Source organism: Branchiostoma lanceolatum, chromosome 1 (genome assembly GCF_035083965.1).
Source record: "Branchiostoma lanceolatum isolate klBraLanc5 chromosome 1, klBraLanc5.hap2, whole genome shotgun sequence".
NCBI lineage: Eukaryota > Metazoa > Chordata > Leptocardii > Amphioxiformes > Branchiostomatidae > Branchiostoma > Branchiostoma lanceolatum.
Genome location: NC_089722.1, coordinates 28,257,314 through 28,269,529, shown reverse-complemented (window position 1 = coordinate 28,269,529; position 12,216 = coordinate 28,257,314). Strand labels below are relative to the sequence as shown.

Genomic DNA, 12,216 nt, shown 5'->3' with positions numbered 1-12,216 from the left:
TACCCTAATTATCGGCCTGGACATTTTAGGTCAGCTTTGTTAGTTGCTACAAACGGTTCTGATATGCAGTAGCCAAGCTGGTTGAGAATGAGCTAGTATAACTGTTGAAATCGGCACTAACGCCTGACAGCTCTACCCTAGTGAGTAAAACGCCGGGTCGCATGCGCATTCGCGGATGTGCACGCGATAATCACATATTCAAGAGTTCTATTGTTGAATATGGTAGAAATAAAGTTTGCCGCCCCCTTAGCTTAGAAGAAATGCAGTGAAAACCCCTTCAACGTGGGAAAAGTGTACATTAGCATCTCTTCAGTACATCCTATTGACCGACACAATAACAGGTCAATAGTGTTGCCGACCGGATTCGCTGCATGCATGTCTGGTAAACAGATACTGTGGTGTAGAGTCCTTGGTAGTCCTTCGAAGTCGAAGATGACTGTCAGTGAGAGTGTAGAGTGAGGTATGACTAAAGGTCATGTACATGGTTAAAAGTTCCATCTTTGATTTTATTTCTAGTACCATTAGTACCATTTTTGTTAGATATCCATTGCGTAATTACTCGTTGCCGCTAATGTTAAAGCCCAAACATCCTCGCTCTGTCCTAAGATACAGTCTCTAGTCCTAAGAAAAGAGGTCCTGGCTACCCTCCAAACTACAAAAATGGACTAACCATTAAGGGTGGCTCATAAATTATATTGCACTATCCTAAATGTCCATTTCATGGTCCTGGGAGAGATCAGAATTTTCGATATTCCTCAAAAACACTTCCTTGTACAATGTATTTTGAAGGTTGGAAAAGAATGTATGGCGTGCAGCCAGCCTTCACCAGAGTCCACGCAGGGTGGCTTACTGTTACATATATAATGATGAGTGATCCAAACCTATAGGCGGATACGTCAACAACTTGAACCTAATCTCTAAGTAGATCTTGGAGTGAACGATTGTAAACGTTTTAGTACAGTCTTTCAGGGGAAGGCTAGCAACCCCTCCCTGTAAAAACATTCCCTGCTCAGCTACTGAAACATCAACTTAGCATCCTGCCCTATGTGTTACGCACTAGGCATTACAAGGGTCTAAACGATCGTGCCGTACGATTACATGTACAGTCGTCCCAAGTAGAGATAAGGAAATGGCCCGACCACCTCAAAATCTGCTTGGAACAGTGAAACAAAACCAGTCCTGTCACCGCTCACGTTTCAGTCAACGATATTCTCTCGTCTATCCAAGAAGCTAAATTATACTTGCGAAATCACTAAGACTTGAGGAATAAACAATGTACCGGTTACTTAATCTCCAAGCAGATCCACGCCGGGCGCGAAAATCGTAGTATGCTAGCCAGAGAAGGTCCAGTCAGCCAGAGAGGGTTCATCAGCCCGGCAGGGATCTGCCCTTAGACGGACCCGATCAAGCCTTTTAAATATAATCACTTTGACACATTAAGACTAAGGGCAGATCCCGCCGGGCTGATGAACCCTCTCTGGCTGACTGGACCTTCTCTGGCTAGCATACTACGATTTTCGCGCCCGGCGTGGATCTGCTTGGAGATTACCGGTTACTGCTGACTGCACAAAAATGCACGACGAGTGACAAAACACCAATTTGCCTCATTGATATCAAACAGACGTGGAAGTGACTGTGTCCGACAACACCGGATTATCATCATTCAAGTGTCACTGACACGTTGCCAACTGGGCTATCTCTCCAGGAATTCCCGCCAAAAAAAGAAGGGGGCGTGGGCGGTAGACTAAAGTAAAGAATGCCCCAGATTTGTAGCCATCTGAATCTTATTTTTCACCGATAGAGAAAGGTCAAAGTCAGAAGGGCCAAAGTCCACCACAGGGGGTACTTCAGACGGTGAGTTGTATAAAACATTTTGCAGTGCCACAGAACGTCGTAAATATCCCCATTTCACAAACCGAAATGTCACACGAGTAGTGAGGCAAGATCCAGTCTTGTCTTGTATACGCCTGCGTATGTATTTTAGGCGTAAACGTCTCAATGTCATTTGTGAATGTTTGTATTGAGTTTTGAATATTGTTCAGTTACCAGGGATAACCCTTTGTAGTAGCCTTCGGCTAGTCGGGTAGCCATGGCTGTACTTTTTTACAGCCAAATAAATAAATGAATAAATCAAAATAAATCCAGACCGTAGGATACTTCTATTGTGCGTATGGTATCCAAGGTATACAGAATCATAAGACAAAGGCGTAGTCTCGGCAACTACGTTTAGAAGTCAGGAATGTCTTTGTGTAACGTTTGACGTTAGGTCTATAACGTTAACGTGCGTGCGGCTGACGTATATACATACTGTCAGGAGCAACGCAAGCACACCAAGACACGCTGCAAATACAAATCACAAACACCGCCTTCTTACCGTGCTATTAGGTCGAATTTGGTCAAGGATTCACATAAATCAAATGTTTAATCTTAAGCCGTTATTTGTGCTCCCGTGGTGTGGCGCTTTAAATACTGCAAATGCAGAAATGTTCGCGGTGGTTTTTTGATCGCGGTTTTCGCGGCGAGCGTTTCACCGCGAACTTTAAACCACCGCGAACATTTTTGTCCAATACTGTAGCATCATGTATTAAAGTATAGCGCTGCCGCAAACTTAAAACCACCGCAAACACTCCATTTTTGCCTTAGCACGAAATAAAAACCACGCGAACTTAAATGCATTTACAGTATCTCTGGACTGATTCGAGCATCACCGGACATATCGACTTCTAAACCGATGCTAATCTAATTAACGAAAACAAGCTACCATCATGTCGACTGGCTGTAATACCGGCTTTCAAGGACAAATGGTTCCGTGTCAAGCTTCAAATCCAAGTCCGGCGGTCTCTCCTTTGTGAACGATTACAAAATCAATACCTTCCACTCTGTAAAGGACCGGGTTTAACGCGGGATTCAGAGCTCTATAATAAATCTAGATATTACGATATCTCCAGAAGCCCGGTGATATTAAGTTGATACGATAATAAAGCACTCCATGCTGCTGGTGTTGATGTGACTGCAGAAACGTCGCTACTATTGGGTAGCAATGGATAGATAAGTATAATTGGGCATTTATCTAGCTCTACAGGTACACGTTAGACCAGGGAACATGCCTGACACGAGCAAACATTCGATCGGTAAAACAGTCACTACAACCGTTAGCCATCCTCGTTCACCAGGACCCTTCCGCTCCACGTTACATCGCTCGCGTAAAGGGCCCTGGTAACATGGGCTGGCATCCATGGTTATGACGATATCGCCACCAAAACAGCTTCAGCCAATCAAAGGGGTTAAAAACCGTTTGCTTCCTCTCATCGGAAGCCAGCGCGCAAAGAACGCTGGGAAGCTATCAACCAATCAGGTTACGTGTTACGGCTAGCTCATTAATTATTCATGAGCTACAACTGCCGTTTGTGCCAAATAAGGTTTAGCTCATTAACTATTCATGAGCTACAACTGCCGTTTGTGCCAAATAAGGGTTAGTTCATTAATTATTCATGAGCAAGTGTCGTCGACCTGCAATAACCAAGGGTCCTGGTGAACGAGGATGCCGTTAGCTAAAACTGGATGGCTTTAGTAACGCTCAGTGTTTGTGTTCATTCCGATTTACTTACTTGCTTGAATTGTGTGTCGATTTGATAGAAACTCGACACCGTTTGTTTGTTTGTTTGTTTGTTTGTTTGTTTGTTTGTATTGCATACCCGATAAACTGCCTCATGGCATGACACACCAGGTTTGTACTGAACAGTACAAGCTGCAAAACCGGACATATTCATGTATTATTGTTGTTGACGTATTTGGATGCAAGTTAAGGTTTCGTATTCTTACCTAGATCTATTGCGTCATGTTTCGACCTTGACTTTCTCTAAGACAACATATCACGTACTCTGTGTTAAGTGCAGGGACTGGTGCCAAGAACGATGGGAGGGAAACGCTGTCACAAATAAATCCGAAGAGCCTGTTCCTCTCATCTGGTCTTGATGTAAAATAGAGAAGCCTCCGCAACCTTCACCTGGCCTGGAAACGAATGAACAGAAGCTAGCCGACAATTCGTCTTGGCAATTACCACATTTCGAATATGGATATACGTGATGTTTCACGATCATATGTAGCATGAACGTCCCGTCAATATTTGATGATTTGATGAAGATTTAAATTATACCGTAAACGTAATCTTCGGTACAATATTGTCATAATCGCGTTTATCGCCGTTCAGCATAAGAGAATAAACAATGACTATTCACTGATATGGAAACAAAAACAAATAAATTCAATCATCGCCCAACAGCAAATGTTGCAGTAGGAGCGCGGGTGTTTTCGATATTACAAACATTCTGGAACACCGAATGACGATGTCACATTACTTTGGTTTGGTTTGGTAAGGTATGGTTTGGTTTGCTTATAATTGTAAAACCAAGATGTGTAAAACCGTGAGAAGTTTCCTGGGAAAGAAGCGCTTGTCTGCCTGTATGTCTGACGTTCTGGACCCGTAGAGACCCTTATTAGAAGACACGGAACACCTCTTCGAGATCTGTAGGCGTGGCGGCGGTGTAGAGTGTTGTCGGGTGTGTAATCAGACCAGACACCCACCGTGCCCCCGTTTAAAGGGATTAACACGATTCAGATTTACCCCAGCCCAACCTAACTCCTTCCACATTGGACCTGTCCGTCCTTTCGAACTCTATCCTCCCGGATTTCCTACAGACTCTTGTACTGACGCTTAAACCTTTTCTGTATCTTGATTTGTTAATTTCATAAGGACTCCCTTGGAAATCAGCTACTAAGTAAACTGAAGGGACCACCCTACAGATTCATGAATAAAAAATAGATAAATGAAGATTACCTCAAAACTATATCTGTCCGATGCATTGATACATGCTCCTTGACTACAGCCTTTCAGGTGACGTTAAAGACTCCTCAGAAAGGCTAAAGAAACCACCGTGTGAAAATACATGTAAGTTAGTAGGAAACGTAAATTTACAGCTGTTTCAAGATACATCAAAATTTTATTTGCAAATATGCAAATTCATGCAAATTCATGCCCATAGTCTAATTGCAATGGTACAAACCGTTAAAAGGTAACAAGTGTCTATTCTATACATCTAACTAATGTTTATTTCTACATATATTACTGAGGCCGTTTGAATTTTTCTTTGGAGACAGTGGCTAATGAAAAGCCCCACGTCTTTAATGATTAGTGGGTTTTGATATATAAAGAGTGCAGTAGGAAATGGGAATAGAGCAAGTGGAGAAATTGGAAAGGAAATGGAGCAAGGTGTATGGTGACAAACAAATGGCTTGACGGAGGCTTAAGATACATATTACATGACATTACATTTTTGGCAAGAAACTGTCTATTTTTCAACCCCCCTCAGAGGATTTATCTTTTGTCGAACTACTAGTCTATTTTCATTCAACTCACTCTCATCTTCTTTATTCAACTCACTGCCCTCTTCCATCCGATACTCAATAAAAACTGTCCTAAAGTGCTTTTTACTAAGCTATTAAGTCCTATAGTCTGGACGAATATACCTACAAGTAGCCTGCGTTTACACAAACTCTCGGCCGGAGGTTACTGACCCCCACCTTGGGGGATGGCGGTCACAGGACCGGCTGGCCACTAGGAGCGCGATTCATCAGACTAACCTAGAAGATGACCTTGGGATAGTCTATTGCCCGGGAAGGTGGGAGGTTTGACCTAGCCGTGCCTGCGGTCTGTCCTGAGAGATTGTCTGTGATTATCTAGAAGGACGCAGGTCGAAGGGTCAGATACAGATGTGATAAAATGAGACATTTCAGATGTAGCTTTGACACCGGAAATCAGATCAGAGCGATCCTGTTTTCTCTTCACATTGCACTAGTCGTGCTCTCTACAATGTAAGGCACGGTTTACACTCGCGTTTTTGAGTGGGCTTGGACTGTACAAGGAGGACCCTAGGCCACTCAAGCAGCATTAGCTAGTAGGAAAACTCCACTCGCAGCCTAAAGTTCCTCAAACACAGCCCCAAGTCGACTCCGAAAATTTGTGTTTAAATCGGCCTATCGATTCATTGACTTTCCTAGAGTACAGCTCTTCTGTTCGCGTCTTTCAAAAATGTAAACAATACCGTAGATACTACTTTTCATGTAAGGTTTCCCTATCAGATATGGAGATGTCAACATATCCAGATTTTTGAAGAATATGTTCCGCTACATGTGTGCCAAATTCGGTGCTTTTAGACAAATCTGCGCAATTGGTCTGACTTTTCAGCTAGCTATGCCGCTGGACTTAACAGAATATCCTCGAAGATAATACCTTACGTAATTAGTATTTGTACCATGCCCTCATCATTCTAATCAAAATAAAACATGGTATGCGACCCTCAAACAGTGATTTATATGTATATGGATACCGCTGGCACTGGCAAAAGAATGATTAAAAGTTTATTGACTTTAAGTGGGCAAGTCAACAGATAATAAAAGGTAGACATGACACACAGAGGGGGGCACATAACGCAAGACCCAGGGTTCTGTGCCGAGTTAAGCAGTAATAATAACACTATTACCCAACTATTATTGTAGCCACCTGATCTTTGTCGTCTGTATGAACTCCCCCTGGAAAACGTTATGGTCATCACTTTGATGTAGTAATTAGATAAAGCGGATTGGCCATTCAGACAAGGGCATTGGGCTGGTGGGGTTTGATTTGAAACAGAGGAGCGTTAGTCAACCGTGTGAAAAGTTGGAGTGAATTCTAGAAGTAGTCTCTCGCTACCAGATCTCGTATTGGGCTGAAAACATGGCCAGAATTGCGGGACCACTTCATCAAATGACTTGACCAGCTATAGGACTGCAGACAGACTTAACCATCGTGAAGGACAAAAATAGGCTCCTATCAAATCCACCAAGCCCTCTGATAAAAATTCCTCTCTCCCTGGCATGGTATTGCCGTGTGATACTAGTATGCTGTTGACAACGCCGCATACTGACCAGTGTAGTAACTGCACAAAGGCTTGGATGAGAACTCGGCTGAGCAACGGTTGAGGAACATGCATGAGATGGTTAGCCTCTACCAGGCCCCGCGGATGGCTGGGAAATAGTAGAAATTGGCCACAAATAGAGTGAATAGTATGCTAAGGGAGTCGGCTACGGAGAGAGGGTCCAATATGACATCCTTGGAGCGGCAAACGGTACCCCTATAGCAGACTATTAAACTCCTCTTGCATGTTTTCTGTCTATCTGGCCTATTTTTTCTCTTTCCAGCCGTCTCTGGAGCCCGGTAGAGGCTATTAGATGGTGACAAAGTAGCTATGCTGGTCGCTGAAACCAATGATACATATTCTTGAACACATCAGTTGAATTTACGATATCAAAAAGAAACATTAAGTTCCTAGTCTCACAAAGTGCTTGATTATTGACAATTTCCGAGTTCACACATTCTACAAATCATACTTCAGATGGGTAATCTTTTTGTTGATTCTGAAAGTTTAAATTGACACACGAAATCTGAATGAGACCCAGGACATTTTTTTGGGGGGTCTGCCTGACTTTAATATAATCATGTTCTTGTTTTCTGTCCATAGTTACACGCCACCCTTCAGTCCATACTCATCATATATTTCTCAGCTGTATATAAACTTTACTGAATCATAGTCTAACGCAACGTGTCCCTTCTACATACGGTACACGTACGCCCTCTACCAAAATAGCATGCCCATTCATCGTTCGGGAGATCATACTAATAAACAAGAAGGGGTGTTGAGTTAAATATTGTTCAATGAATGAAATTGTTTTCCAAGTCCAATAATATGTATATTAGTTTTTGAATACTAAATTGAATTTTTATCTTTAACAACTCGTAATGAAACAGATTAAACCTTAGAAATTTATGAACATCTCTGTTGTAATGTTTATCTTCACACAATGAAAAATGGTATCGTCATGTTTTGGGTCAAAGAGCACCAATGCGGAAGTGAATTTACGTCCCGCAAAGTGACTACATCAGACGAAGGATGATCAGACATAGCAGCTAACGTTAATAAAGAAGGGAACACAGTTGAACAGAGAGACTCGACATTTGCATCGTCCGTGTTATCTGCCAGCATTTTGTCGTCTTAGCCAGTCAGAATGTCCCAGACCGTTGGAGGATACGAAATAACCAAGGAGGTTGGGAAGGGAATCTTCGGGACCGTGTACGAGGCTCGCCGGGGCCAGGGAGAGCTGACCTACGCTCTGAAGAAGCTTCGCCTCGGCTCGAGGGACGCCGACGAGGTCCTGAACCAGCTAAAGGCCATACAGGCTATACAGAAAGAGGCGAGGGACACGGAGGTCCCTATTCTGCGGTTGGTAGAGTTCCTACATCAGGACGACGCGTTTTGGCTGGTTTCTCGGTACTGCGACGAAGGCTCGCTCAGCGACTTCTTACTCCTCCACCCAGAAACAGACGAAAATCAAAATGTCAAGTTCATGATGCAGATCGCAGAGGCCGTGAAATACCTGCACAGGTTAGTGTACAATGTATACTTTTTTCTGTGGTTCAATATTGTAATTTAGATATATGCATTTTGCACTGAATTGCTATTATAGCAATGGCTATTCTACGATGAGTGATCAAATGTTTGAGACTATATTATAATAATTTCTCTTCTATAACTCGAGAGAAATAACAAGATATCACTTCTTGGGTTTTGTAGGATTGTTCCAATGTTCTAGTATGTTCCATTTTCACAAGTTGTCACTTTCCACTAAGATCGACACGGATAAATGAACAAAATAATGTCCATATCCATCGCGCCGTGTACGTTTTCATGTCAGCAACAGGACAAGGAACAAAAGAATGTAACGACCCACTGTGAAATGATAACTGCAATTACGCCATGAAAAATTGATGAGCCACTTGCTGCATTAAGGTTTCACAGCCTCTTTTGAAAAGGATGTAGTTTCGTATTGGAAACCGTGATGATGGAACAATGAGTAACTCTTCTGTCACGAAAAGAGGACTGTGGTACAGAATTCTAGAAAGGATGGTTCAATATTAGGTAACATTCACTCCAAAATAGGGCTATAGCTATGGTTTAAGTAAGACAAAATAGTTGAGCCCATTCAACTCAGGATTACCAATTGTCGTCTCAATCAACGATCGGCCATTAGTTGACAATTGTTTTGAAAGGGGTCGCGGCAAGGCCATAGAAATGAAATTGCTATTCAATTTCTGATGAGGCTACATATGGCAAACGTTCTGTAACAGTCGTGCCTGACAGACGACTATATGTTTACCTGATTCTAGTTTTATCCTAGTACAATATACCATGAAACGTTTCCGTCTAAAACTAAAATTTTCATTTACGTTTATAAATCCTCTGAGGCTGATACAATGTCTTCGAGAATAGATATCAGATGAATATATATATATATATATATATATATATATATATATATATATATATATATATATATATATATATATATATATATATATATATATATATATATATATATAATTTTTCATTGATCAGAGCACGTTATTTTCAACATCGTTAGCTTAATTTTTCCTCGTCTTCCTGTGTAGTTTCTTTCTTTCTTTACATCTCCTCATGGAAAGGTTTGCTATAAAGGCCAGAACAATTTACTTACCGAATTTGATAAGAATGACTTTTGAAAATACTGTCACGATACCATTCTAACAAGGACACACCATTGGTTCATGTTCCTCCAATGATTGTAAAAGCCCATTCAGATTCTCATCCCAGATTACACACTAGCTTTAGCTTTATGGAACTGTAGTTATGTACCAGTTGATGTCACACGCTGTATCTTGTACAATTGTTGTGCAATAAAGTTATCATTATTGTTAACTGGGATATGGGAGATTCTTTATACACAACCAGGTATTGATCTCATCGGCTACTTATAGCGGTGAGAAGCAGTACTCCAGTCAGAAGCTCTGAAGAAGGTGTTTGATAGACATCGAAACGTTAGCAGGTGAGATCAATACCTGGTTGTGTATAAAGAATCTCCCATATCCTATTTACTACCAACCTGATGAAATTATTTTCGGATTATTGTTAACTGTTGTGTTCCCACCCCAGGAAGGACATTGTCCATGGAGCATTAACAATGAACAACGTGCTGGTGTGCAGTCAGTTCGGAGGCTTTGTTCGAGGGCGAACAGTCATGAAGTACACTATAAAGGTGGGTTATTGTTATGGCTGCTGATAGATTATAAACCGCAAGGGGGCGTTCATGCTAAAGGTGAAGTGACTTGAGTGGTGGCTCCCTCTCTCTTTGGAGATCTGAAAGATGAAGCATGTACTTTTAGAAATCTTCTCATGTATTCCTGTTCTTTTGATCAGTTTCTGCTGTTGATTATGACAATATGATTGCCCGAATGCAAAATATTGCATGCGATGCTCATGACAGTGGTCCAAGAAGATGTTCTATATTCGATTTTACTATGTATAACTTATATGTAAGGGACCTGTTTCTTAGATGACTCACGTTATAGATATACGAATCTTAATATCGTGCTACTATCTTTTAAACAGCGTCTTGGCTAGCTGGTAACATTATTCTATGCCAAGTATGCCTATCGCCTTACTATGGATGGAACGTCTTGTACTTGTAGGTGACTGACTATGGGATAGCTAAGATGAGCGGAGAGGACATCTTCCTTCACTACTATTACCGTTATGACACCCCGACTCGCTTCTATACGGCGCCGGAGGTTCAAGACGGCATCTACACCAAAGAGTCCGACATCTTTTCCATGGGTGCCATCTTTGTCGCCTTGACGGACCGGACGCCACTGAAGATCGGGGATCACCACTCCATCGTCCCGTTCATCGTCCCCGACATCCCGTTCGGCCAGGCGCTGAACACCAGCCCGTCCCGGATCCGCCTCTCCGAAGTCGCCATGCAGGACTACAGCAGGAAGGACAGCCTGAAGACCCTGGTGATGTCCATGTTGTCCACGGACCCGAAGGACAGGCCCACGGCAGAGGCAGTGAGCGAGAGGGTGCAGGCTATCGGGAACGCTACCGGCGCCATGGCGGGGGTTTTCCTCGGGATAGCGATCGCTGTTGGCGGAGCACTGATGGGGCTCTGGCCCTTATTTCTAGTCGGCCTCCTCGGTGGACTCATGTCGTTTTACCTACTAATACAAGGATAGGATTTCATCTCTATTCTGGTCATATTTATGGCAGCTTCGATCATAAGCGAATGTAGCAATAGCCTATCTAGGATACATATCGCAAGGTGATATCTATTTGCAGTACATATATTATTGCATGCAACATATTTTGTGCATGAAAGGAGTGTTATTTGAATTATGATGCATGGGTGGTTGCAAGATGTTTAAGATCCCTTAGGTAGAGTAAGTATACTTTAAGATATTTTATGCTTAGCTATTTCTGTTGTCCTACACAAGTTGAATGTCGAAGCTACTACGGATATTAGTTTAGCTAAAACAAGTTGTCTAATAACGTAAGTAAACTCATTAGTCAAAAGGTCGTTTGGCTGGAAAAAGGTTGGAGAATTTAGACGAAATCAAAGTATTTAAACAAAACTAACTTATTGATTGCGAAGGTTGACCGGCCGTGTTTTTATGGCGCTTTCTTCTATTCATTTTGCTATTTAGTACCAACATTCCTGCGCTTTAGCTAATTTCCAAAAAAGAAACAGAACGGGAAAGAAAGAGGGAAGGAAGGAAGAAAGGAAGGCAAGAAAGAAAGCGAGAAAGAAAAAGAGAGAGAAAGTAAGAAAGTGTTCGCAAAGAAAAGCAAGTACAATGTACATGTAACCATCCTGGTAGACTACATGTTGAACTGAACACAAGTGACCTTGATAATTATGCTAGGAAATAATATAATAAAACATTGGTGCAATATTTGACGACATTCGTAGGTGAATTTCCATGTCTCTACCTTCTGCTTTTCTTCACCACCACCCCACTGTGATACCCCATCCTCACCCCACCCACCACGCAAGCACCTCCCCTCCCATATTATCCTCGCTAGATCATCTTGGGTTCCACTAAATGGCGAAATACCACAGATAAAGCGAAATACATGCGCAGCAGACTTCATTTTACACATGCCACCACATGCGTTCTGACTTCTGTTTACTGGAATATCGCTGGAATATCATACCCCTTCCCGCGATGTGTATTTTACAAGTCAACATTTCGTTGTATTTCGTTATTTAGTCGGACTTAAACACCCCATGTGACGTCGCCATATCATCATG

At 42.1% G+C, this 12,216-nt stretch overlaps 1 protein-coding gene across 1 annotated transcript; it reads left to right on the top strand.

Annotated features, from left to right (window-relative positions):
- Positions 1-7,931: 7,931 nt before the first annotated feature.
- LOC136446690 (serine/threonine-protein kinase pdik1l-B-like) lies at positions 7,932-11,862 on the top strand. Its single transcript, XM_066445165.1, has 3 exons — positions 7,932-8,477; positions 10,062-10,164; positions 10,598-11,862. Exons 1-3 carry the CDS (start codon positions 8,101-8,103, stop codon positions 11,138-11,140), a joined length of 1,023 nt encoding a protein of 340 aa, XP_066301262.1. The 5' UTR covers positions 7,932-8,100; the 3' UTR covers positions 11,141-11,862.
- Positions 11,863-12,216: the final 354 nt, after the last annotated feature.